The sequence below is a fragment of the Triticum urartu genome, chromosome 2A (assembly GCF_056163025.1).
Source record: "Triticum urartu cultivar PI428250 chromosome 2A, HENAU_Tu73, whole genome shotgun sequence".
Classification (NCBI taxonomy): Eukaryota; Viridiplantae; Streptophyta; class Magnoliopsida; order Poales; family Poaceae; genus Triticum; species Triticum urartu.
The window spans coordinates 673432501-673459630 of NC_141874.1; the positions used below are offsets into that span (position 1 = coordinate 673432501).

At 44.8% G+C, this 27130-nt stretch overlaps 1 protein-coding gene across 10 annotated transcripts in view; it reads left to right on the forward strand.

The window, feature by feature from the left end:
• Positions 1 to 11172: 11172 nt before the first annotated feature.
• The window catches only part of LOC125539630 (uncharacterized), a 31486-nt gene continuing 15528 nt past the window's right edge, over positions 11173 to 27130 (forward strand). For 3 of the 10 annotated variants that reach the window (XM_087544850.1, XM_087544852.1, XM_087544856.1), the window contains exons 1-4: positions 11173 to 11850; positions 13137 to 13339; positions 13486 to 13700; positions 16580 to 16756. In XM_087544850.1, the coding sequence (XP_087400976.1) occupies positions 11604 to 11850; positions 13137 to 13339; positions 13486 to 13700; positions 16580 to 16583 (669 nt within the window). In that variant the 5' untranslated portion in view covers positions 11173 to 11603 and the 3' untranslated portion in view covers positions 16584 to 16756. Of the gene's footprint in view, positions 11851 to 13136; positions 13379 to 13485; positions 13701 to 16579; positions 16757 to 18045; positions 18165 to 19014; positions 19393 to 19515; positions 26264 to 27130 lie in introns of those variants that run through there. The other 7 variants (XM_087544857.1, XM_087544851.1, XM_087544854.1 and 4 more) reach the window with 7 other exon arrangements.

Below are 27130 nucleotides of genomic sequence, written 5' to 3' on the forward strand. Positions count from 1 at the left end.
TCTTGCCACCAAGAATGCCTTCGTTGCCCATGAAACCTGTAGGCGTACATGGAAAGGGCTGACGCTTATGTGTTCTGAGGATGATCTTCAAGAGGATGGCTTCTCTGAACGTTTCAAGTTTGACTCCACACCTCCCCGAAGGACTGTGCTGCGACGAACTCCATCTCTTGAAGACTCTGAGTTCTCTTCCTCTGTGGCAACTGTGAATGCTAGAGTGATCGAGGACGAAGATGATGCCACTTCACCGCCCCCTACTTCTGCACGCCTCGACACTGCCCCAAGTTCTTCTGCACCGCCGAACACCACCGACGACCCTGCTGCTTCACCTACTCTTCATGGGAACGAGTTGCTGCTCTATGTCTTCAAACCTTTTTGGTCCTCACTGACAAAAGGGGGAGAAGCATATGAGTTTGATAGTCTTCAAGCGGGTCCATATGGGCGGTTACTTTATGTTTTGCCTAGTGTTTACAACTCTCGCTTTGATACATTTGGTTCTTTGAGTTGTAACACTTAAACTCGATGGTCGTCTGCTACTTATTTGCTATTTTGTGATGCGATGATAAATCCCGCATGTGCGACGATAAATTCTGCACTTAGATCATTTTGCAGACGTCCATTTTTCATTATGCATGTCATTATCTTCACATACCCTTCATGCATGATGAATTGTCATCATAAGTTGAAGAGGATCTCCACAAGTACAACCCGCCATGTGCATTTGCATTCCAAAAGCAAATTACTTATATGCACATCTTCAGGGGGAGCCCTTGCAACTTATGAAGACAATTCCTTATCCTTTACAATTTCACATATTATATTCCCCGTTGAAAACTTCAACTAGTTTGTCATCAATCACCAAAAAGGGGGAGATTGTAAGTGCATCTAGTGCCACCCCTAGTTGGTTTTGGAGTATTGACGACAAACCTAGTTGAGGGACTAATGTGTTTGTGAGAATTGCAGGATAACACAGGTAGAAGTCCCCCATTGATTCGGTTTTCCTACCAGAGATGACCCCTAAAAATGTATGAAGACATTGAAGTCAAAGGTGGTAAGTGAAGACATTCACCTTGAAGACTATGACAAGAGAAGACATCGCATGAAGACTATGGAGTGCGAAGACTTAGATCTTTCGTAGTTCTTTTTCTTCTTTGTTGAGTCATAGGAACCACCGTACTATTAAGTGGGGTCCAAGAAAACCAGTCAGAATGACTATAGTGATGCTTAACCAAAATCCTATGTCTTCGAGTGAAGACTATGAGAGCGAATCTTGTTCAGAGTTGGACAAGTCAGCTTTGCTTGTAGCCCAAGTAAAGTTGCCGTGTGTGTTTGAAATCTGACCGTTGGAACACGTGTCAGTTCCTTAGTGACCCAGGGTCATTTCGGACAAATCAGGTCAGGTTGCCTAGTAGCTATAAATAGCCCACCCCCTACAACCATAAATGGTTGGCTGCTCAGAGTTAAAGTACGGCTTTTGTCATTTGAGAGCAACCCACCTCGAAGCCTTTGAGAGAGAATTCCTTGAGAGGATAAAGCCCTAACCACCCAGAGCCAAAGAGTGTTAGGCATCACTTAAGTATTCTTGTCTGTGTGATCTGAAGACTTATTACACTTGAGGACTGTGAATCCTCCAGCCGGTTAGGCGTCGCGTTCTGAGCATCCAAGAGTCATTGTGGATCGCCAGTGAACGAAGTCTGTGAAGGTTTGGAAGTTTACCTTGAAGACTTACCAGAGTGATTGGGCAAGGTCTGTGTGACCTTAGCTCAAGGGGAATACGGAGAGGACTAAGTGTTCTGAGCTGTGTGCTCAGGACTAAGTGTCCGGGACTGAGTGTCCTCAGGTTTAAATACCTATCCGCCCTAACCAGACGTACAACTGTCACATCAGTTGAAATTGGTCTACCAAACCTTTGTCTTCGTCACGCACACTGGTTCTATCCTTCTCATCTCTTTATTTACAGTTGGCTCTTGTAAAGTCAGTGCCTATTTGCTTTATCTATTTGTCTTCACTGTGTACCTGATCCTTACTTCCTAGCTACTATTAGTCAGTGTGGTTTCACTTCATTGAATGCTTGACTATTGTCTGTCTAGTGTAGTCTATCTTCCGCTACATGGAAATAGGTTCATTTCTATCATTTGTCTTCGGAACGTCCATGTTTTGAAGACTTTCATAAAAATCGCCTATTCACCCCCCCTCTAGTCGATATAACACACTTTCACGACGGTTTAATTACATCACAAATAAAGTTTCGTCGTGCATAATTCAAAGTTTCGTCATACAGATAGTATGGACTAAACGGACACATTGTCATATATCGACAATCACTCCATGTCATGCCATCCATCCAAGTCAGGGAGATAGTCCCCGAGCTTAGTGAAAGGCTTCAAGTCGAGACGCTGAGCGGCTACGCGTGTTCGGACGTCTTCCTGCGACATTTGTCCTTCTTCGTAGAACATCCCTATTTTTTCGACGACCTCCTTCATGATGATTTGGGCAAGTTCGTGCTGGATGTGATAGAACTCAGCTCGAAGTCGATGATCCTTGATATCTCCTAAGTTCTTTGCCCATTGCAGAATATGGGCATCGCCGGATGTAGGTGACACGCGGAGTTTCTGGTGATCTCGTCTGTACTCCAGCATCTGGTGTAGGACATAGAATCCATCATTAAGAGAATCACTCGGTTGCTGGATGCAGCAGAAGTCGGTCTTATGGCTGAAGGCGGGCCTGCCGTCCTTTTTCTTCTTGTCCTTGACCTCTCCAACCCGTGCGTCGTAGTAAAACATAGCACTGTCGAGAACATACTTGATGTGGGTGTAATCCTTTTTGTTAATGTTCTTCGACGAGTCCAAGTAAAGAGCGTGGGAGTATCGGGGGTAGAGAATGATGAGGACGACGCGCCCGCCGCTGCGCAAAATAAGTACACCTCAAATTAATTAACATCGGTTGATCGTCGGCAAGGCTCAAAAATTTGTCTGCCGCCAGGTAGACATCGTCGCAATCACCAGAACCCGGTCCTTCATCGTTGCTAGCCATGTTTCCTATGATTAAATCTAGTAAATTAATTCTACACCTAATAAAATGAATAATGACATACAAAAGGCCTATGTTTTGCAGGAACGTTGACTCCTTCCCGGTGCGGCAAATCCCGGGCACTCGATATGTCCTAGTTTGTAGCACAAGTCATGCCGAAATTCACGGAAAATTTCGGCATGACTTTTGCTAAAAAGTGGACAAATCGAGAGCCTGAAATTTGCCGGAACGGAAATGAATTAACATTCCGGCAAAACATAGGCCACCCAGCTTCATTTCCTGGAAACAACAAAGCCACTTGGGCACAATCGAACCACTTCAATGAAAAGATATAACATGAGCAAACACTATTGAGGAATTTGCATATAACATGGCCACTTTAATGAAAAGATATAATCAACAATAATGGAATATGCAAATAAACATCAATGACATATATCATATAACAACAATCTTGTTTTTTGTTTACATAGTAACAATTAGTTTAACCAAGTTTTTGAAAAGAAAAACAATTCTATTTTTTGTTTATAGCTAAATGCCATAGCTACTGTTTTTTATTTATAGCTAAATACTTTTGTTTTTTCTAAAGCTAAAAGTCTAGGAACTCCATTTTCTCTAACCCTTCCGACCTCACCGAAAATTCCACAGCAAGACCTTAGTACCTACACCCAATTTCTTAAAAAATATTCAGGTCCATAGTCCAAATAATTCAAATTTCATTTGAATGAAATTTGGAACAGATTCAGGACCATAGTCCAAATATTTTTTATAGCTAAGTGTTTTTTGTTTATAGCCTCTGTTAATTTAAATCTAAATGCTACTATTATTTACATACCCTCTATTAATTTAAAGCTAAATGGAATTGCTATTTAGGCATTTTCATAAAAATTTGCCCTAGCTAATTTCCTAAAAAATTGCTAATCATTTTTCCTAAATGCTAAAAAATGCCTACTGCCCTAAACAAATCTAGGGTTCATATGAACAACTAGGGTTCATATGAACATCAACACAGCATGAACATATATATGAATTGCCCTAGCAAAGAGAGAGAGGAGGGTAGGGGAGAGGAGAGGCATAGCCTTACGGTCGGCGGCGAGGGCAGGCTCAGGCGGCGGAGGTCCTAGGCGGGCTCGAGCGGCGGCGGTGAGGTCGAGGGCGGCGGCGTGAGCTCGAGGGTGGCGACAGTGAGGTCGATGACGGCCTCGGGCGGCGGCTATGAGGTTGAGGGCGGCCTCGGGCGGCTATGTGGTCGAAGGCGGCCTCGGGCGGCGGCGGTGTGGTCGAAGGCGGTACGGTGACGACGACGATGGAGCAGTTGGGGGAGAGGGGGAGTGGAGGGGGTAGGACTTAGCGAAATTTTGAGCCCGCGCGGCCGGGGGTTAAGTCAAACTAACAGCAGCGTGTTTTGCCAAACGCGCTATAGCTAAGTTAGCTATAGCGTTTTCCAGCGAAACGCGCTACAACTATTCCTTTCTGTTTTATTTTATTTTTATTTTGTTTTCTTTACATTTTCTTTTTTTCATTTCTTCTCTTTCTATTGCTTTCATTTTCATTTACTTTTCTACTTATTTTCTATTTATTTTCTTTTCCATTGCAGTAGCGCTCTACAGCATAAACGCGCTGCTACAAAGTTTTTAGCAGTAGCATGCTTCTGGAAGAACCGCTACTACTATTCCTAGCCTACCGGCACCAGCGAGGGAATTATAGTAGTAGCGCTTTTCCGCGCAGACGTGCTACTGCTACAACAATGGTTGTAGCGTGCTTTTGTAACAAGCGCTACTAATAAGTAGCAATAGCGACGTGTTTTGACCAGTGCTACTACTATACCTTTGTGTATAAGGTTTTCCCTAGTAGTGGGGTGCGTCGGAGTGCGCCTCGCCGGGCGGTGAAGACGCCGTGTGCTGGTTGTCGCCGGGTCCGGCGACTCAGACGGAGCCGGCCGGCTTGGCGAGCTGGTTGAGGCGGTCTTGCTGCGCGTTGGCCGCGGCGAGGAGGTCGTTCACCCTCTTGAGGCGATCCTGCAGCTCCTCGCCCGCGAGCTGATCCATGTCGGCCGCGGCCGCCTGGGCGGCACACATGTTCTTCACGGGAGTCTCGTAGAGGGAAGGGAGGACGCCGAAAGCGCGCCCGATCGCGCCACCCTAGGCTCGCACATCGGCGATCCGGCTTGGCTCGGGGGCGGTAGGTGTGAAGCCGTAGGCGGCGTCGTGCTCCAGCTGGGCGGAGTCGAGGCAACGCTGCGTGGCGGCGAGTGTCTCGGTGATATCCAACAGGCGCTGGTGATCGTCGTTGAGGCGAGTCCGGGCCTCGTCGATGTTGGAGGCGTCGATGTCGGTGCCGATGGGAACGCGGAGGCTCTGTATCGTGGTGCGCAGCGGGTTGGGCGAGCCGACCCTATCCGTCGCGGCCTTAGCTTCGACGACCTTCCTTTTCGCGCTCGATGAGGAGGAGGCGTCGATGTCGGTGACGAAAACCTCCACGCAAAGGTCCATCGTGCCGGCGGGAGCGCCGTCGTTGATGGGGAGCGGGGAGTCGGAAAAGCTAAGTACCTCGCGGGGGTACTCGTCGTCCGTAGGCGCGTCGGAGATGCGCAGCGTGGCGAAGGAGGCGGCGAGCGCGTCGATGACGTCGTTCGCCAGCATGACGGGCTCGTCGGAGTCGGAGAAGATCCCCGTCTGAAGCATGCTCCCGGCCAGGACCTCGAGCGGCCCCACGGTGGGCGCCAACTGTCATGGTGGGCGCACGGCAGATGCCAAGGGATGGCTAAAGATAGGAGGAGGCTTGAGGGCACAGGTGGGATCCAGAGGCGAGGTCGGCATGAGCGAGCGCGGGACGCAAGACATACCCAGGTTCGGGGCTCTCCGAAGAGATAACACCTCTAGTCCTGACGAGTGTGGTTTATATGTAACAGTACAGAGCTGCTCCTAGAGCTGTATGGAGGAAGAAGGAGGTCTGGCCAAGGCTTAGGCTGCTCCCTCTCCTCGGGTGTTGCTTGCTAGGTGTGTGTGTGATCGCCCGTGCAAATGAAGTGGCTGACCGTATGCATGGGGGCACCCGGGGGGTTTTATAGGTCAACCCCCCAGGGGTACAAGGGTAATGTTGGGGGTTTGCCTCGAGCTCCTTGGCCCCTGTTCATGCCTCGACACCACTGTCATTTGCCTTCCTAGGAAGTTCCTGTTCGCCTCGGCTTCGACTTCATCATGCGTGGCCATAACCACACCAAGATGTTGCGTCTTGCACCTATGATGTCTTGCGTGGACGCATTTGAAACCGGATTGGAACCTCAAGAGCCAAGTACCATGAGTCCGAAGATCTTGGATGCACCAAGTCCCTCGACGACAAGTTCCTCTCCGAACATGTACAACTACACCTTGTGATGTGTCGAGTACCTCTACCGACGTCCCCGAACATCTAAGAAACGTGTACGACTACCGTCGAACCTTGAAGACCCGTGAACGACTACTTACCATGACGCCCTGTGAACGGCTACTTCCACTACCGTCGCGGGAATGACTACTTCCCTTGACGAACTCGTTCCGCCTTGAAAATGCACGCTTCAAAGGTATAACATCGAGACGGCCGCCGTGGACGAATGTTGTGTGATGTATGATATGAACCCCGTTTTTACACCGTGCATGTTTGTTTCGTGCACGTCCCTTGTTTGCCATGCCACCGACACATGGGACAGCCGGTATCCGGGATCACTCCCCGTTGCATTACACATTCCATGCATCCCATGTTTCTTTTGCACCGACGTCTCAATGAGTTGTCGGAATCGGAACAATGCCTTGGCATCATTTTCGTTATCGCCGCCATGGCACCCCTTTCATTCCGTCATGGCGACCAAATGCATCATACCATGTTCATGTCAACTTTTAACAAAAATTGCGTAAAACTTGCATATGTCATCCGTATCATGATAACAACATGTAAATGCATTAAGAAATGTTGTTTGCATGAAAATTGCTAAATATGCATATGGGGATTTTCCGGAATTATTGTTGTTGTTTCCGACCTCATTTAAAATGCCTAAATGTGTAGTTTACTTATGCTTTACCTCTTGCCATGTTTAACAACATTTAATATTGATGGGTAGCATAAGCGGGAGTGAACTAAATCTTTGAATGTGGTGTTTCATCAATATGCAACTCGTTGCATATTGAGATCCACTTAACTTGTAGTATTGTTTCTTGCACTTTGCCATGCCATGACTCATTAAACTGGACATGCATCATACTTGATTGGACATCATGCCATGGTTATGATATGTGTGTTTACCGTGTTGTTTGCTTCTTTTCCGGTTGTACTTCTTCTCAATAGTTCCGGTTACGTTGCGATTGTGAGTATCCGTTCGACTACATTGGTTCGTATACTTCATGGATTCGATCTTCTTCCTAGCGGGATTTCAGGCAAGATGACCGTTACTCTGGATACCACTACTATCTTTGCTTTGCTAGTTGTCTCGATGCTATCGCTATGTCGCGCTACCTACCACTTGTTTATCAAGCCTCCCAAATTGTCATGATAGCCTCTAACCTTTTCCACCATCCTAGCAAACCGTTGTTTGGCTATGTACCACTTTGCTCAGCCCCTCTTATAGCGTTGCTAGTTGCAGGTGCAGTTGCAGTTTGTTCCATGTTGGGACATGGATATCATGGGATATCACAATATCTCTTATTTAATTAATGCATCTATATACTTGGTAAAGGGTGGAAGGCTCTGTCTTTTGCCTGGTGTTTTGTTCCACTCTTGCCGCCCTAGTTTCCGTCATACTGGTGTTATGTTCCTTGATTTTGCGTCCCTAACACGACGAGGGTTTATGGGCCACTCTTGACAGTTCGCTTTGAATAAAACTCTTCCAACAAGGCCCAACATTGGTTTTAACATATGCCATAATAATATTGAACTAAATAATTAATTGGCATAGGGCATCATGAACCCGAGGATTCTTTTCTACATACAGGGGGCCAGTGCTGATGGTGTTGGTCCCAAACTAGAGTCCCTTACAGCGCCGCCACAGTTGTACGGACTGCTCATCCGGACGTGGCTTGAGACGAGATACGCGCGGCTACTATCAGGGTGTCGGCACACGGGGAGGTCTTGCTGGATTAGTTTTACCATTGCCGAAATGTCTTGTGCATCGAGATTCCGAGTCTGATCGGAGGGTCCCGCGATGGAGGATTGTCTCCGCGGATCATGAGCTTGTCATGGGCTAAGTTGGGACACCCCTGCAGGGTTTAAACTTTCGAGAGTCGTGCCCGCGGTTATGTGGCAGATGAGAATTTGTTAATATCTGGTTGTAGTGGACTTGAACTAAACTCAATTAGAATACACCAACCGCGTGCGTAGCCGTGACTTTCTCTTTTTGGGTGAGTCGAGAAGAGAACACGGTGGGGTTATGTTTGAACGTAAGTAGTTCAGGATGACTTCTTGATCATTACTAGTTTGCGACCGTTGCATAGTTTCTCATCTTAATCTTGTACTCGTAAGTTAGCCACCATACAATGCTTAGTTGCTTGCTGCAACCTCACCACTTATCCATTCCATACCCTTTAAGCTTTGCTAGTCTTGATACCCATGGTAATGGGATTGCTGAGTCCTCGTGGCTCACAGATTACTACAACAACAGTTGTAGGTACATGTAATGCGATGATCTGGCGTGAGAGCAATGCTTGATTGCTTTTGGAGTTCTTCTTCTTCGATCAAGGGAATAGGTTCCGGGTCGGGGAGCCTGGGATTAGCAGGGTGGATGTCGTTCTTCTTTTTTGTTTGGTTTCATCCGTAGTCGGATCCTGCTCTTCTGTATGATGATTGCTATGTATTGATGAACTGTTGTATTCATATTGTAGCTTGTGGCGAGTGTAAGCCTTTATCTTGTATTCTCATATATTCAGTACATGGTATGTTGTAATGATATCCACCTTGTTATGCACTCGAAATACGGTTGTGCCTCAATCATGAGTTCATCACGTGATTGGGATAGAATCGCATCTTGGGCGCTACAAAATTGTCCAATAATCATTCTATTAGAAGTGTGATTTTATTTAAATTAAGTTTCCCAAGGTTCTCCCTATTACTGAATCATTTTGACTGCATGCATGTGAATCGTGTTCTCATTGGAATATCATATATGCATAATTCTTGAAGTGCACTTTACTCTTTTCTTTCTTTCTTTTTTATGACTACTGAGTTAAGGTTATCCGATACGTCCAGGTACATGCATTTAGGCGAATTTACTCTTATGGGATGTGCAGTCCATTGGCCATAGCTCACTCTGATTTCATGGTATCACTCCTACGTATTGTTTGGGGCTTATCTACCATGGCAATATGATTGACTTATCTCATGCATGTCCACTCTTTCTTTTTGAAATCTAACAAGTAGACTTTGCATGAATTCCCTTTTGTCGTCCTAGATTGACATAACTTCCTGATTGAATGGCAAGACGAGTTATTGTTTGAGACAAAAAAGTTTGTTGATTCTTGAATATATATTGTGAAAAGTTATGAAACCGACAAGCGATCCAAATTAGCAATGAAATGGGAAGGGTCGCCATCTTTAAAAAAAGGGTATTGTGTGCCTTTCTTAGTTTCGACCTTTGATAATTCGCATATGCTAATCAATACCTATTTGCTAGCTGTCCAGTAAAATACATGGAGGTATGCAAGGTGACAGTTAAATTTTCACGAAACAAGGTATCTATTTTTGTTAGTAATGGAAGAGGTGAATATATTATCGACAGTTGAGCCCAAGAATATTTTGATTCTAAAATTGATCATTTGAACACTGGATTTGTTGGCTTTGATTTATCCAGGTTGGTGCCCCTGCAATCAACCACAAAGTCTTTGCTTTCCACTCTTTGTTGTCACAGTGTATCTGTGTTCCATGACCTTAGTTCCCTTGGCAGAAATTGTTTAAGATTGTTGGAGATACCCTGCAAATCATCCTTTTGTTTTACACTCACTAATGACGGATTCACTTATATTTATGTACCCCCTATTGATCCTATATAAATTCTCGTTCGTTGTGCTAATATTCAGAGAACTCCACCTCTATTTTTACTCCTTATTCTGTAACAATTTTCCTGTATTGACCAGATGTTTAGTGCCCGGGTGTAATCCCTTGGAGAATCTTTGTCTATTATACTGCAATGTACAGTAGAATTTTATTGCAGGCTGGCAACAATGTCTGAAATGCATTGTCATTGTTTAAATAATAAAAGTTGTTCAAAATTTCTAAAATATTTGTATGGCTTATTTTATTCTTAGTTTATGAAATATTCCTAATGTCTTTCCTAAATATTTATATTTTTAGATGTCATGAAGCGAGTATTTGTGAGAGAGTTTTTTTAGAGCCAAAAGAGTCATGATCAATCATGAAACTTGTATCGATCAACCATCTTAATTCAAATCCCATATGTTTGATTTCACAACTTGAACCAACAAGTCTATTAGGCCTAAAAGGGGCTCAACATGTCACTTTCTTGCAGATCCACCAAATTTCTTTCTTTGGTTGTATGCCACTGTTGCAGATTAACCGAATTCCTCTCTTTGATTACAGACCATTAATTCCAAAAAATGGAGTCAAGCACAATCTACGAGAAAGCACGATACTTTTTGAAGTTGCAACACGCATTAATCCCTAACAACTAAGAGCAAAAATAGACGGGCGCGGCAACGCGCGCTATCAGTGATCTAGTATACATAGATTATGACACACACACATCAAAAACATATATCACATCTAGTAAAGTAAATATAAAATAATTTGTCTTCAGACGATATTGATCCCGGTAGTCAATATCAAAACACAAGGCATGGGTATGTGGTTTTCCCTGTTGCAACGCACAGCAGTTTTCCTACTACCGCCGGCTCGGTGAATAAGTCTTTCGTGTAGTTTTAGGTCAACGATTTAACTATCTAAATATGTATTATATGTGAAAAAAATATATACTTACAAACTACATCCGTGTAGAAATCTAGTGATATACTTTTCATGACATATAATACATATTTAGTTCCTCAAATCAATGACGTAGAACTACGTGAAAGACTTATTCATCTAGACGGAGGTAGTAGTAAAATAAAAAAGAAAAAGGAAACGAAAGGAAAACCAGTCATGGAGGATTAACAAAAAAGGAAGAAACCAGAAAGAGCCGTGAAAAAAAAAATACGTTTCCTAGCTATTTGGGCTGGCCCATATGCGGTCTGTTCGCCTAGTAGGAAAACCCTATTTGTCCGCTCGAGCAGAGCAAGGGATTCGTCAGGTGGCGGCGGCTCGCGAGTACGAGCTCGACGGCGGCTGAGCATCGTCGGCTTCGGGAGTTGGAGACTCGCGAGTACGAGTACCCACATGGGTCTGTAGATTGAGAGAGCAGTCAGGCGGCGGCGACTCGCGAGTACGAGCTCGACGGCGGCTGAGCATCGTCGGGTTCGGGAGTTGGAGAGGATGAGGGGGAGGCGGCGGCGCGGCGGGCGCCTGGAGTCTCGGCATCCGACCTCAGGTCCAAGCTGCCGACGGAGGCTGTTGCGCCGCGAGCACGCTGAGCCTGAGGTAGCTGGACGACGGCCACAGCGATGCACGAGGAGGCGAGCCCGAGGCGGTGGGTGGCGGCGGATCCAGTCATGCTCCTCCTGAATTCCCCGTCATCGTGCTACCGAGGGCGTCTTCACCCAGATCTCCTCACGCCGGTGCGCATGGCGACTCCTGCCGCTGGTTCCGCCTGCCGGTCGCGACGACGTAAACGAACAGAGCATGTGCTCGCGGCGGAGGATGCTCTCTCGCTCCCGCGGAACGCTTGCCTCGCCCGCCGCCACGGACAAGGTAGACACCCTCCTACAGCCTTATGTTGTTGCTTCCCAGCTGTTTGCCGTGTGATGCTCCTGCTTCCCTTTGTTTGCCGCGTGATGCTCTGCTGCTGCCACTACTCTGCTACTGCTGCTAATTTGCCCCGCTGGAACTCACAAGGAAGATATAAATTTTGTGACTAAAGCATATTTGATCAGCTGTCCTGTTACAAAACATAGATTTTTTCTAGCATCAGGCAAAGAATCATAATGTGCACTCAGTTCACACAGCACACACTCTTTTTCTTCAGGGAAACATATACGGAAGTTGTGATTTGAAAGGACTATCAATCTACATAAATCATGGCAAAGTTTCCTACATTTTTCGGAGCGGGTTCATTGACGAGATTCAAGATACAACCTGCTGCTGCTAATTTGCTGTAGTGCTATTTTAAAGATGATGATGACAGATTACCACCATCAAGCATTGCTAATGACGAGTTAGAATTTTTTTATAGTTGGTAGCCAATGGAAAAAGCAAATCAGCAAGAGTTCTACTTCTCATTAGATGAATGCCAGAAATGGATTATTTCTTTAGATTATGAACTTAGCACGTTGAGAAATACAACAATGTGTAGAATGTGAAGTTCAAAGAATGGCTGAAGATCATTATGGACAGGCTCAGCTTGCACCATGTCACTTGATTCGTCTATTTAGGTGGTGATGTCAGAAGAAGGTAAATTGTTAGGTTTCAAGTAGATTCTCATACGGTGGGTATAGTTAGTGACATGTGTTATCAGTAGATTCTCATATGGTGGCCAACTATCTGTTCCTGAACGGTTTGTGGCAAGATAGTGGGAAAACACACCAGTTGTTCCAGCACTTATGATGAATGTTGCCCTCCTGAGAAGTTGATCAGCTCTTCTTGGTCTGACTAATCTTTGGAGGTTTCTTCTGTTATGCCATAGGTCCTCGACTTGATTGGAAAATGATAGTGTATTCTATCATGGAGAAAAAAACAAAAACACAGCTAGCTAATTAGTACCTAAAATACTGGCACTGAATAATCGGAATAGCTTGATTTATTAACTAGCTATCCACTCTTTTGTGATCTTGTAACTAATTGAATTTGGTGAATGTTATTTCTGTATGCAATTTGCATGTGCTAGTAGAATGTTACTCCCTCGGTTCACATATATAAGATGTTCTACCTTTTTTTCTGATTCAGATGTATATAGATGCATTTTAGTGTGTTTGTTCATTCATTTCAGTCCGTATGTTGTCCATGTTGAAATATCCAAAACATCTTATATTTGTGAACAGAGGGAGTATTTCTTTATGTAATTTGGCAAGCGCTGGTGGAAAGTGACAACAGAAGTTTTCTTGCTATTGCGGCAGGCAACAAAATGGAGCATATTCCAGAAGGATTTATTTTGCACATAAAAGTGATGGCTTGGGCCTTCGGCACCATGGCGGCATCAGTTTGCACGTTGTCGCTCCACTTGTATTGCTGGTTGCAAAGAAAGGTGCGAACAGTCCATTAGGAGGTGAAACTTAAGCACTATGTAAGCTCAGCAACTTGCTTCCAGTAAAAAACACAAATTTGGATGAGGTTTGTTCAGTGCAACCTGCTTCTAATTCCTTAGCATTAATGCTTCTATTGATATTGCAGTTAGTGAAAATTTCTCTAGCATTGTGCAAGCTGCTGCTGTTGCATTTAAATCGGTTTGTCCAAATCGACAGTCCGAGGCTCCAATCGATGCAGTCGCGACCCCGCCTCTATCAGCTCACCACCCAACCAGTTACACTCAGTTATGTGACAGTTTTGATTCATTCTACAGAATTATTGGAACTCTGGAATGACCAAATCCCAATTCTGCTTCAAAGGTAATGATTCTGTTCTATCAACCACCCTAAATTTGTCCACAAGTGATGTTTACGACATGGTTATCTATTTCACACATTCTTATTCTATGTATATTGTGATTATATTTTCTTTTCCTTAGTTGTGTTGCTGTTCAGTTGGCTGTTAAGTTTACGGTTATTTCCCCCGCAAAAAAAGGGTTATGGTTATTTATTCCAAAAGAGAAAAGCATGTTTCTTTGTAGGAGACTATCTGCTATATAGACTTGAATATTTGTAATGTTTCTTTTACAAACATACGATGTTATAGAGTGTAGACACGGGCCTAGACATGTAGCCAAACCTACCTATAGCATTTCTAAAACGATATAATTATAATGGTTACATGTAAATTACGTGTGTAGATTTATCCTTTTTTCATATGCCTTACTTGGTAGATTATGAAAATATGGTGTGATGTATAAAAGTTTATGGTCAATGCTAGTTTAGTGTTTGGGTCGAATTATTATTTGAAAGTAGGGGTTAAAGTTTGCCAAGAAAAAAGCAGATTATTATTTGAGATTGATAGAGTATGACTATATCCCACTCGGTCTTGTTTCCATCAAAAGTGTGTCCCCACTTCGTTGAAGAATACAGCTACCACTCGGTCTTGAGATTGATAGAGTATGACTATATCCCACTCGGTCTTGTTTCCATCAAAAGTGTGTCCCCACTTCGTTGAAGAATACAGCTACCATTTTGGTAGTGGGCCTAACTCATCTCAGCGGTTTTGTTTGGGCCTCATTCCCCTAATACGCTAGTAATTGTTTTATTTCCCATATTTCCCTTAGTCTCGCTCCCAAGGAAGGGAATACCAGCAGCCATGGCGGCAGTGTCCCCTTGGGCCATTCATGCCACTTGAGAGGATGAAGGCTTCGACGACGTCACGCGAGAGACATCGGCGCAAGCGAGGTTGCCACCATCCTTGTTGCAACGATAATGCCACAACGGAGGGTAGAACGGGATGGTGGGTGACGGCATTGCGGAAGGAGGTGCCGACCACTCATCTGACCCAGGGAAGCAACAATAATGTGCAATGTTTTAGTCCCGTATCTATCTATCTATCTATCTATCTATACCTATACTAATTACAGACTCCCAAAAAATTACCACGTTAATCAGTAATTAGGAGCCGTTAATCTGGTGGGACCGAGTTATTACGGTGTAGATCGACCGATATAATCCCCTGTGAATATTTTGCTTAATTGTGAAGAAAAAAACACTTTGAGGCCCACAATCGTTAGCGTTGGTTATAAAAATAGAATCACATGAGACGTGATTCCACTTCTCTTCCACGTTTCTCTTGCTACTCTAATTCAAGCAAACTCTATCTCTTTCCTTTGGATTTTAAATCATTGATTCAGATTAAATAATAGACTGTGGTCAGAGTCCCACAGGTATACAATCTGCAGTCCAACATAGTTACAATCCAACAGAGTCCCACGGGTATACAATCTACAGTCCAACATAGTTTCAATCCAATGCAAAAACATGGCTCCATCGATGGTTACAATCTCATCTGCTGTCATCTTCCCTGACGCAGGCCTTCTTCCTCTCCATAGATTGCTGAACCTTGCATATCTCATGGGTTCCCGCAGGCTCCACTACCGTCGCATGTTAGATCAGCCTCCTCTCTTCTCTTCCGCCCACTTGCCAGATTTCTTTCTCGACATTTTCTCCAACTCAAATCGCCGCTAAGCTAAGTATCTGAAAAGAAAATTAAGCAAGTATTCATGCTCTTCATTGCTTGCCAAAAAAGTTGCAGCTACGATGTCCTTCCCTAAACCAATGTATTACTCCTGCGCGGCTGCCATTTGTAAATCCCAATTTCACTGAAACCGCCATCTTTTTTGTTCTTCCTAAAACCGATGCCTGCTGCATCCGTCTCTCCTCATGTTCTTCTCCTAATTGAACTCGCCTTTGATGAGTCCTTTCCGCATAACATGGCATCATCAGCCACCAGTCGCCTCACATCAACCCGTTCCTGTCCATAGACAAAATCTGATTTGAATTGAATCACAAAGGAGGATGGCAGGAAGAGGAAGGTCGCTGTCTTGGAGATGTATCATACCGGTTGATCAATGCGTAGGACTGTGCTGCAAGGGGATACGCCAGCAGGGCCTGCAAGACCAAGATTGAAGGAAGCTTAACTATGATGTATTAATGCCAATGGAAGATATGTTGCATCATTCACCATGCATGTGCCGGCAACCTGACTTTTTTATCAACGACTTGATGAAGACCGAATAGACATACAGGTGCATTCGTTACACTATATAGCACAATAGAGTAACCATCTACCCAGTTCCAATCACCCCTCCTCCATCTTTTTTTTTTGCGGGGGAATCATCCCTCCTCCATCTAACTGCTAGAACTTGGACCTGATTGCCATGTTTGAGATAATATTTTTAAGAATACCTATGCAATGGTTATTTCTTTTCATGATATCACTGTGGAGATTTATAGTTGAAAAAGGATCAATTTCTATATAGAAGTTAATAGTATATAATGGTTCGGAGCAACTCTAACAGTATTGAATTTAGGATAGAGTACATGACGTGATATACACTCTCATTAATAGTAGCTATTGTTGTCCGTGCAGCTTTTTCCCCTTACAAGATGCTATAGCCTATATGCAAATTTTCATGGCTGCAAAATGAGTCTATATGATTATTCCATATTTATGAAGTAACAATAGCACTGTTGTGTGCAGTATTTTTCTAGAGGATCATTTATGCAGATCATTTTCTCTGCAAGTTTCTGTCGCGCACATCAACTTCAAGCCAGCGCCCTAGGCCAATAAAATCACTTCCTCCTTTATTTATCCCTCCCTTTCTGACTTCCATCCTGCTTCCTTCCGGCAGGTGAGTACTGCACGAGCAAGTCAAATTTATTGGGACGTAGAAGAGGCAGCAAGCACATCTAGCAGCCGGAGACAAGCAACAGTTTGTTCCCCAACAGCAACAGCAATCCTGTTTTGTCTGGCGAATAGTGGCGATGGCATCATCCACGTCTGTCGAACTGGTGGACACTTACAGCAGGTATGCTAGCTCCTCAGATTAAATACATAATATTAAGTTTGTTACAGTTTATGGATGAAACTGGGAATCAGGTTCTACAAGCATGCCTCATAGTTATGTATAGTTTTTTTGTACATATGGTGTGCTGAACTCCTATTTAAAGACGTTATCATTATCCATCTGATCCTTCTGTTTGTTAGTTGGTTTCTTGAATAAATCAGTTCAGACGATTAATTGATTTGGAGTAGAACATGTCTTGCATTATAAGCTCCCAACAGTTATATTTCAGATCAGTATTCGAGCTGAAAGGAGGCACTTAGGTTAGGAAACACCCAAGATTTGACTCGCAGTACTAACAAAAGGAAAGATACATTTATCAGAATAGAAATACATTTATCATTTAAAAGCAAGGTATGTTACATACTCCCTCCGTCCGGAAAAAGTTGTCCAGCGCGCAGTGTACTGGTGTTTTTGCAAAGAAGTCCTCGGAGTTTTAAAACTGTCTTAAATAGATCCCCGTCTCCATCTTCTTCCTCCGTCGTCCCCGCGCATCGCCTGGGCAGGCGCCGCCCAGCTGATTTCGCCGCCGCCCACCACCACGAGCCCACCTGTGCCTCTGATTCCGCCGTCGCCGCCCGCCACCTGCGCCTCTGATTCCACCGCCGCCACCCACCTGCACCTGCGCGATTCCGCGCGTCGCCACGGGTGCCGTCGTAGGATTCTTCACCTGCGCCGGCCAGGACGTGCGCCGTCCAGGAACTGCTCTGCCGCCACTGAGGACCCACGCCGGAGCATTCCCCTCCCGCCACGACCACCTCCGCGCGTTCCCCTCCAGCCACGATCCGCTCCGCGCGTTCCCCTCCTGCCAAGATCCCCTCCGCGTGTCGCCGGAGCCTCCCGCCGTGATCCAGTTGAGGTCGTTCTCCTCGAGCTCCGCGTGCTCCTGGGTGTCGATCGCCTGGACCAGGAGTGCGTGTTGCTGCTCGCATCCCAGGCCGCTTCCTCGCGCCCGCGGCCGCCGCTCCTCTCTGGCGGCTTCGGCAGGCAGGGCCACGCGGGTCTGCCCGGCGGCTAGACGACCGGGCGCCTGATCGAGCCACGCCCCTCGCCGCCACTGCCTTTTTCCGCCCCACCCCTCGCCGCTGCTGCTGCCCGTCTGTGCCGCAAGAGGTAAAGTTCAGTGCTGCTGCCTGTAAAAATTCAGTGTACACATTTAAATTCAGTGCTGCTGCATGTACTAGCAACTTTTGATGAAATTGAAGTTCAAATTTAAACTGAAGTTCAAATTCTTATGTGGTCTTCAACTGCAGCGGCCAGTGTGGATCCAAAAGACTGCATTTATGTTTGTGTTGTGTGGCTTTGATGAAATGCTTGCTTGCTGAAATTGTAGCAGCAACAACTATGGCTGAATGATGAACAGATTATAGTGGTGAGCAATCTATCAATTTATTTTGGAAACAATTAATATGATTCCACCAGATTACTCAAGGCTGCAGTATATTTCCAAATATTTTCAGCTACTGTATCTTGATTCATCTTGATTCAGTAAACTGCAGTAAACTGAATTGTGCTCCGAATAGTGAAGTTGCTGCACCCTTTACCTGAAAAGGGGCAAAACTAATCATGTACTCTGAAGAAATGTTGCAATGTTGTCACAGTAATTACTTGATCAAAATAATTCCCTCGTTGAGCTTGCAGCATTCGAAATGCTCGAGATGTCAATTGAATGTTAACTGAGATGTCAATTGAGATGTCGGGCAGATCATCTTACTCTAAATTGTTCTCCTGCTGTCCAATTCAAATTGTCCTCCTGCTGAATGTTATCTCAAACAATTCAGAAAACTAAATATTATCTCAAACAATTCAGAAAACTGAATTTTATCTCAAACAATTCTGAAGACTTAATGTTGAAGAAAATGTTGTTCAAATTCTGTGCTGAAATTCACTGAAAAGAAAAAAGAACAAGTCTGTGAGGATGAAATATGTACTGCTTGCTTTACTTCAATGTTTTAAACTTTTGTTAGCTAGCAGCTCCTGAAAAGAAAAAGGAACAGGTCTTTATTTGAATTTATTTGAGTTTATTTGGAATTCTTCTTCTTCTAGTCTTACTACTACTGTCAACATTCACAATCTATATAAAACAATTGACAGCTTCAGAACATTCAGTTAGCTTATGAACAAGGAGTACTTTTAATATCTACTTTTCCTTTCTTGGTTTCTTTGCTTTTTGTCTAGGATTTTTCATGGTTTTCTTGTTATACTTATATGCTAACCGACAGGAACATTGTTCGACAAAGCAATCTACATCTATAAGCCTGACCAAGAACTTGCAATGCTGAAAGATCAATCCAAGAAGATGGCATCAATCTACACCTATAAGCCTGACCAAGAACTTGCAATACTGCAATGTTGAGGGACAATTCAGCAATCCCTATGAACCTCAGTATGAAATCTTGAATCACTGATGTGATTATTTCTACACAAATTGCAGATATACACAAATTGCTCTCAGATTCTTGCAAGCAGAGGAACAAATTGGGCATACCTTGGATGGGGTAGGCGAACTGGAAGACGACGACGAGGAGTACCCGGACTATGGGGGCGCCGCCTTCACCCCGGCAACCGGCCAAGCTTCTCCACCGGAAAAGGAAGGAAAGGTGAGAATTTTGCTCACCGCTGCTCTCCCCAACATGAAATTTTGCTCTCCGCTGCTCCTCCAGCTAACATGAAATTTTGCTCCTCCTGCACTCCCCTCACGACGGCGGCGAATCGACGGCCAGGTGAGGATTTTTGTCGCTGCAAGGCACCGAATCGACGGGCAAGGGTGGAGGAAAGATGAGTATTTTAGGGAACAAATCGAAAGGCAGGGATGGGGGAGCGGTAGAGCTGCGTGGTGGAGCTGCGGGTCGCGGCGGCGCGGCGTGGCGGGTGGAGCTGCGCGGCGTCGCCAGTGTCGCGGGAGAGCGGTGGAGCGGCACGGCGGAACGACGCGAGAGGAACGGTGTCGGAGGGGATGATGGACTGCGGGTTCTGTCGGACTTTCTTCGAGGGGTTTTTTGCAAAAATGCCACGAAGACAACTTTTCTCGGACGGAGGGAGTATTTGTTTTCAGTGATTAAGACATGGCTGGGGGAAACTCAATAAGTAAACTTACAAAGAAAGAGACCATTATCATTTTGGCGTGTAATATGTTTCCTTTCATTAATATGTGAGTACACCTGTATCAAGCCGTCCAAATAATAAAAGACAAAAAATTATTAGTGTGAGACAATTGGTAAACCTACATATATGTAAATTATCCGATTAGGAATCTATTGAAAATAGATCATTCATATCATAAATAACCAACATGCATTGGTTTTATGCATGTTATTAGTTGCGGTCGTTCATAATTGTATTATTATTAGTTCTGAATTCAAATTTCGAAAAAACATTGCATCCAAAAAAATGTTAGCAGGTGTTCATCCTATATACATCTACCTAAAATAGGCTAGCCCGTGCGAAGGCACGGGTTGACGACTAGTTGCTACTAAATAAGGATCTTGGCCGAGAGAATCTAGAGTATGGTGTATGGTCTAGAAAAGAAGCAAGAGTGCACTCGAGCATGTTTAGGGGGAGGTATGTTCGGGGCGGAGGCCACAGGGGGGAGCTATGCCCGGCTGGATGACCATAAAGGGCGAGGGCGAATTCCTTCTTTTAAGTATAAACATATACTCCCTTTGTTCACTAATACAAAATGTTTTGGATATTTTAATATGAACTACATACAGGAATGAGTGAACAAAACACACTAAAACGTGTCTATATACACCTGATTCAGAAAAAGTTAGAACATCTTATAATAGTTAATGGAGGGAGTACTAGAGAATAAAATCCTTCCCTAGCTAATGGTGGATCAACAACACTGAGTTTGAAGAGATAGAGGAATTATTTGATCCTGCACATTGGAGCATACGAAGGAAGCATCGACACCAATATGCTTGGTGAGCTATGTTGCACGGAGTCATGCACAGTACTGATATCACATCTAAATAGACAAGACTCCTAACAAGATGATGATAGCGCGTCAGATCAAACAAAGGTGGATGTTGAGCTCCATGGGAGTTTCATGCCACTTGAGAGGATGAAGGCTCTAGCAACATCGTGCGAGAGGCATCGGCGCTAGCGAGTTTGCCACCATCCTAGCCACGACGACAATGCTGCAGAGCATATAGTAGGAAAGTGGAGCGACGATGCCGTGGGAGGAGGTGCACTCGAACGGGGGGGCACTGCACTGCAGTCTGTTTCTTCTTTCGGGCAAGTGCCAGGCAGATAAACAAGGCTTGCAACAAAATGTCGATAAAGCGCCAGGGAGGTGAACATTAAGCTCCATGGGAGTCTCAACATGCGCTCATTAGTAAGAGCAGCGCGAGTAAGAAGATCCTAAATTATTACTTTTGAGCAAGAATGGACCTCAATCCCAAGAAAGTAGTAGAGGGCCAAGATAAGACATAAGAAAGTGGAGCAAAAATGAAGTGACTTAGAATGAGAACATGGTATGAAATGTCTAGACGAGTGACATCTAAATAGACAAGACTCCCAACAAGATGATGATAGCGCGCCAGATCAAACAAAGGTGGATGTTGAGCTCCATGGGAGTTTCATGCCACTTGAGAGGATGAAGGCTCTAGCAACATCGTGCGAGAGGCATCGGCGCTAGCGATTTTGCCACCATCCTAGCCACGGCGACAATGCCACGGAGCATATAGTAGGAAAGTGGAGCGATGACGCCGCGGGAGGAGGTGCACTCGAACGGGGGGCATTGCACTGTAGTCTGTTTCTTTCGGGCAAGTGCCAGGTAGATAAACAAGGCTTGCAACAAAATGTCGATGAAGCGCCAGATCAGACAGTAGGTCAACATCACTACCAGGGAGGTGAACATTGAGCTCCATGGGAGTCTCAACATGCGCTCATTAGTAAGAGCAGCGCGAGTCAGAAGATCCTAAATTATTACTTTTGAGCAGGAAGGGAACTCAATCCCAAGAAAGTAGCAGAGAGGGCCAAGATAAGACATAAGAAACTGCATACTAAGACATGCCTTAACAAAGGCAAATATGCTCATGGTCTGCGTCAGTGATGATCATGTCATCAATATATAGAAGAAGAGTCCTACCAGGAGCAGAAAGGAGGACAAACAACGTTGGATCATGAGCACTCGATGAAAACCAACAACAACCACCATAGAGGCAAAACGCTCAAACCAGGTGTGAGGGGCTTGCTTAGAGCCATAGTGAGAGCGATGAAGACGACAAATCATGTCGTAAGGAGTAGAATACCCAGTGGTGGTTGTATGTAAACCTCCTCACGCAACTCACCATTAAGAAATGCATTCTTAACATCAAGCCTAGACACAGATCAGTGGCGAACAGAGGCCACAATAAGAAGTGTGCGAACAGTGGTCAAAGAAAGTCTCATCGTAATCAGGACCATGCTCCTGCTGAAAGCCATGACCCACAACACGAGCTTTGTAACGCCCAAGAGAACCATCAGAGTGAGTCCTAACCTTGTAGACCCACAAAGTGATGGGATGAACACGAGGAGGAACATAAACAATATCCCACGTGCCGATGCGCTCAAGAGCAGCAGTCTCCTCTGCCATCACAAGGTGCCATTTGGTATGAACAACATCACGGTAAGAAGTTGGCTCAAGAACAGCATCGCCAACGCTTGGAAGACATTGGCGGTCAACATGCCAAAGCGGGCGAGGACGCAAGCCATAAGTAGGCTGAAATGGGGAAGATGGCACATCGGTAGACGCATCCACAACACGTAGATGTCCTATATAGAAGTTAGGAAAAGATGGAAGAATACGAGCTGGAATCATCGGGATAAACTTAGGTGATGGAGACAAGGAAGCCACCAGTGATGAAGGTGTAGAATCATGTGATAAGTGAGGTGAGGAAATCATAGGAGATGATGGCGTTGGTTCTACAATAATCAGAGAAGAGTGTCGGGAAAACTGTGGAAAGAGATATACTCCACTTAAAAGGCCGAAGAAGATGGACTCAACAAAAGTCACATCCCAAGAAATAGGCATCTGATGACCAACATGATCCCAACAACAATATCCCTTATGCTCATCGTTGTATCCTAAGAAGACACTCAACAGACTGACAAGTTAGTTTGGGCGTTCACGAGGGGCAAGAAGGACATAGCAAACACAACCAAACAATTGAAACGTTGAATAAACGATCAAATAGACGCTCGAAAGGAGCGTCACCCTGCAGAGCAGTGGATTGCTAAAGGTTGATGAGATAGATGGAAGTGGAGACAAACTTGACCCAAAAGTGCGGCGGAAGAGAGGCGGTGACCATCAACGGACGAGTCGTCTCAAGAAGGTGACGATGCTTGCGCTCAGCCACGCCATTCTGAGCATGAGCACCAGGATAAGAGAACCAAAGTCTGCTCAGAAAGGATTCCACCGGAGCCATCATAGAACACACGAATAGGCGTAGAGAACTGAGTGTGAACCATGGTAGCAAAAAGCTTATAAGACCTCACTACAAGAAGAAATAAAGTATATCCAGGTGTGTCAAGAGAAGCTACTACCAGAGGCAAAGGCCTATGGACCCCTGAGATCATATTGAACAAGGTCGGAAGGACGCTGAGGCACTGTCTCGCTACGAGTATAAGGTAACTAGACCGTGGGACTAGGGATATCATCGGAGACAGATCCAAGAAGACCACGTCAAACTAAGGATGAGAGATCACAAGTGACCCAAGGGGATGATGCCAATCCTGAAAATAACTGGTAGACAAGGCAACAAAGGCAAATACTGGTGGCGGTGGCAGCAGAGGGACTTGATCCAGCATCCACGTGCCTGTGCACTCTTCGTACCCCATCGATCTGGCTTGGCGCTCTTTTCCTGTTTGCGGGTTGTGGGTCACGCACTTGATTAAGCACCCCAAGTTCTCCTACTGCGCCCTTGGCCTCGACTTTAGGTAGCGCCTGTCCTCGGCTTGTCTCGTGTATAATCTAGGTACGCGTCGACTGTCCGAGCTCCTGCTCACCATTGGTGGTGCTCGAGCGTGCGGTTATGATGTCGCACACAAAGGGAACATGGGATGTGGGATTGAGACAGTACTCATAGCAACCCGCAGCAAGGCAAAGAATGCCCATCCAGACTGGCAGGGAGCAAAGGTGGGCAGAAAGGTGGACGTTGACTCCGTAGGAGTGAGTCTCAACAGTGCGCTCATCAGTAAGAGCGGCACGAGCAAGAAGATTCTGGATATACTTCTCTTAGGAAATAAGAGAACAATCTCAAGGAAGTAGCGAAGAGGACCAAGATTAAGCAATGACCTTATCACTAAGAGCAGCATGAGCAAGAAGATCCTGAATGTACTTCTCTTGGGAAATAAAGAAGCCATTAGAGGTAGAAGAAACCTCAGTTCCAAGTAGTGAAAGGGACCAAGATCAGACATTAAATCTATTCATAAGACGAGCCTTCAAAAAGGCAATGCACTCAAAGTTGTTGGTAGTGATGATCATGTCATCGACATATAGGAGCAAAGCTCGACCATGAGCTTAAAGATGGATATAAAGTGCAGGATCATGAGCGTTTGCAGAAACTAGTCGCAGTCATCGTTGAGACAAAAAACCTCAAACCGTGCATGAGGGCTAAAGGTATAGAGAGAGTGACAAATATGGCAGATCATGCCATCAGGGAAAAATATCTATGTGGTGGCTACATGTAGACCTTCTCATGCAACTCACCATTAAAAAAGACATTCTTGACATCAAGCTAAGAGACAAACCAGTGGCGAGCAAATATCACAACGAGAAGTGTGCGGGGAGTGGTCATGTGGGCCATATGAGAAAATGTCTTGTCGTAGTCATAGCCATGTTCCTATTGAAAGCCACAAGTCACAAGACGAGCTTTGTAAGGCAAGGGAACCATCATAGTCTAAATCTTGTAGACCAATGTACAATATACAAGTGATGGGTTGAGCATGAGGAGGAAGGGAAATGAGATCCCATGTGTCAGTGCGTTCAAGAGCAGCAATCTCCTCTGCCATCGCATGTCGCCGTTTGGGTGAACATCGTGTCACAGTAAGTGGTACTATTGAGAAGAGCAGCGCCAGAACACCCATAGTGATCAATAGGTGGAAGCGGGCAAGCGCAGAAGCTAGGTTGAGCTTGAGGCAGTGCGTTTCCAATAGAAGGAGACATAGTAATGGGGGGAGATTGCTCATCGAAAGATGATGCATCAGAAGAATCCACAAGATGCGGACAACTAGTGTAGTAAAGAAGAGGATGCGGGGGAATCACCGGGGAAGTCTTAGGGGATGAATGAGGTGGGGAAGCCACAAGTGACGATGGCGTGGGGTCTACAATAGTAGTACAGGGAGACACATTGGAATGGATCTAGGAGGGCAAAACATGAGTGATAGGTGTATCAGAAAGCGTTACGAAAGAAATATCCTCAATGGGAGAGGCCGAAGGAGAGGATGTACGTGGATAGAAAGGACGAGACTCGTCAAAAGTCACACCCTGAGGAATGCGCATTCACCGATTGATAGGATCCCAACACTGATAGCCCTTGTGCTCATCAGCGTAACCTAAGAAGACACATTCCATAGACTAAGCAGTCAGTTTGGCGCGTTAGGGGGGGGGAGAAGAATGTAGTAAACCGCAACAAAACAAATGAAGCGCTTAGTAGCCATGAGAACGACAAACAGACACTCGATAGGAATGTCACCTTGCAAAGCAAGGAAGGCTGACTTTGACGGGGTAGGTGGAAGTAGAAACAACTTCAACCCAAAAGTGAGGTGAAAAAGAGGTGTTGATCTTCGATGCATAAGCTGCCTCAAGAAGTTGATGATGCTTACACTTAGCAAACCATTCTGAGCATCAGGGCCACAACATGAGAACTGAGAAAGTGTGCCCTGCTCAGCAAGGAATCCGCACAACAAATGATAGATGAACTCACAAGCAAAATCTTCATGGAAGACACAATTGGGAGTGGAAAACCCGGTATGAAGCATGGGGGCGAACTTCTTACTGATAGATAAGACCTCACTACAAGAAAATCATACAATATATCCATGTGTGTTGGTGATGGCCTCTTTTTGAGGCAAAGGGAGCTGGACCCCAAACATCAAAATGAACAAGACAGAAAGGACGAGACACAATCTCGCTATGAAGATAAAGTAATTGAACCTGTTTGCCAAGCCGACAAACCTAATAGTCTAAAGACACCGCTAGAGATAGGTCCAAGAAGACCACTTTGAACTAAGTATGAGAAACAAGAACCACACAAGTGAAAAAGACGATGATGCCACAAAGAGACAGTAAACGAAGTAACCAAGGCGAAGAGACTATCGATGGTGGCAGCAAAGCGACCAGTCAAGCTCCCAGAGGACGTGGGAGTTACAACGATGATGGCCAACACAAGTAAAGCATCCATCTGAGGATCCTAATCAGAACAAGAGTTAAACTAAAGAATGGTTGTACAACCAAAGTCGACAATCTGACCACCTAAAATGAGCTGCACGGGCCAAGGAATATGAGCAAAAGAATTAACATGAAAAGACCACTTCGAACTAAGGATGAGAAACAAGAACCACACAAGTGACACAGGCGATGATGCCACAAAGAGACAATAAACGAAGTAACCAAGGAGGAGAGACTGTTGACATTGGTAGCAAAGGGACCAGTCAAGCTCCCAGAGGACCTAGGAGTTACAACGACGATGGCCAACACCAAGTAAAGCATCCATCTGAGGTTACTAATCAGAACAAGAGTTAAACTAAAGAATGACTGTACAACCAATGTCGACAATCTGACCACCTAAAATGAGTTGCATGGGCCAAGGAACATGAGCAAAAGAATTAACATGAAAAGACGAAGTAGTAAGAGTGCCTCGACTGTCGACTTGGAGGGAAGTTCCATTAGTAGTAAGAACATGAACATGAGAATTTGAAGGTCGAATAGCTGACAAACTCAAAGAATCATAAACTTTTTGAAAATACGTCCAGTATTAAGGATTCATAGAGATGTACTTGATTGTGTAAAAGTGGTCACTCAGTACTAGAAAAATCAATGGCAAAACTTGTTGATGGAGAACCCAAAGAATCAGCTAGTAGACATGGAAGTCGCCTAATCTCCAGTGTAGTCACTGTCTCAACTGAAGAGGTTGCCGAAGAAGTATTGTGCGATGAAACTAGAAGTAGCAAGTAGGTGTTATGTTAAAAGATCAAACACCCAGAAGTATTTCTCTTTCTTCTTTGTTTAGTTTAATTTGGTTTTTGATTGTTTTCTTTTGTGTTCCTTTGTTTTTTTTGCTCCCTATTTTTTCTGTTTGTTTGTTGTTTGCTTTTAAAAGAAACCCTCCTTTAGTTCTTTTGGTATTTTTA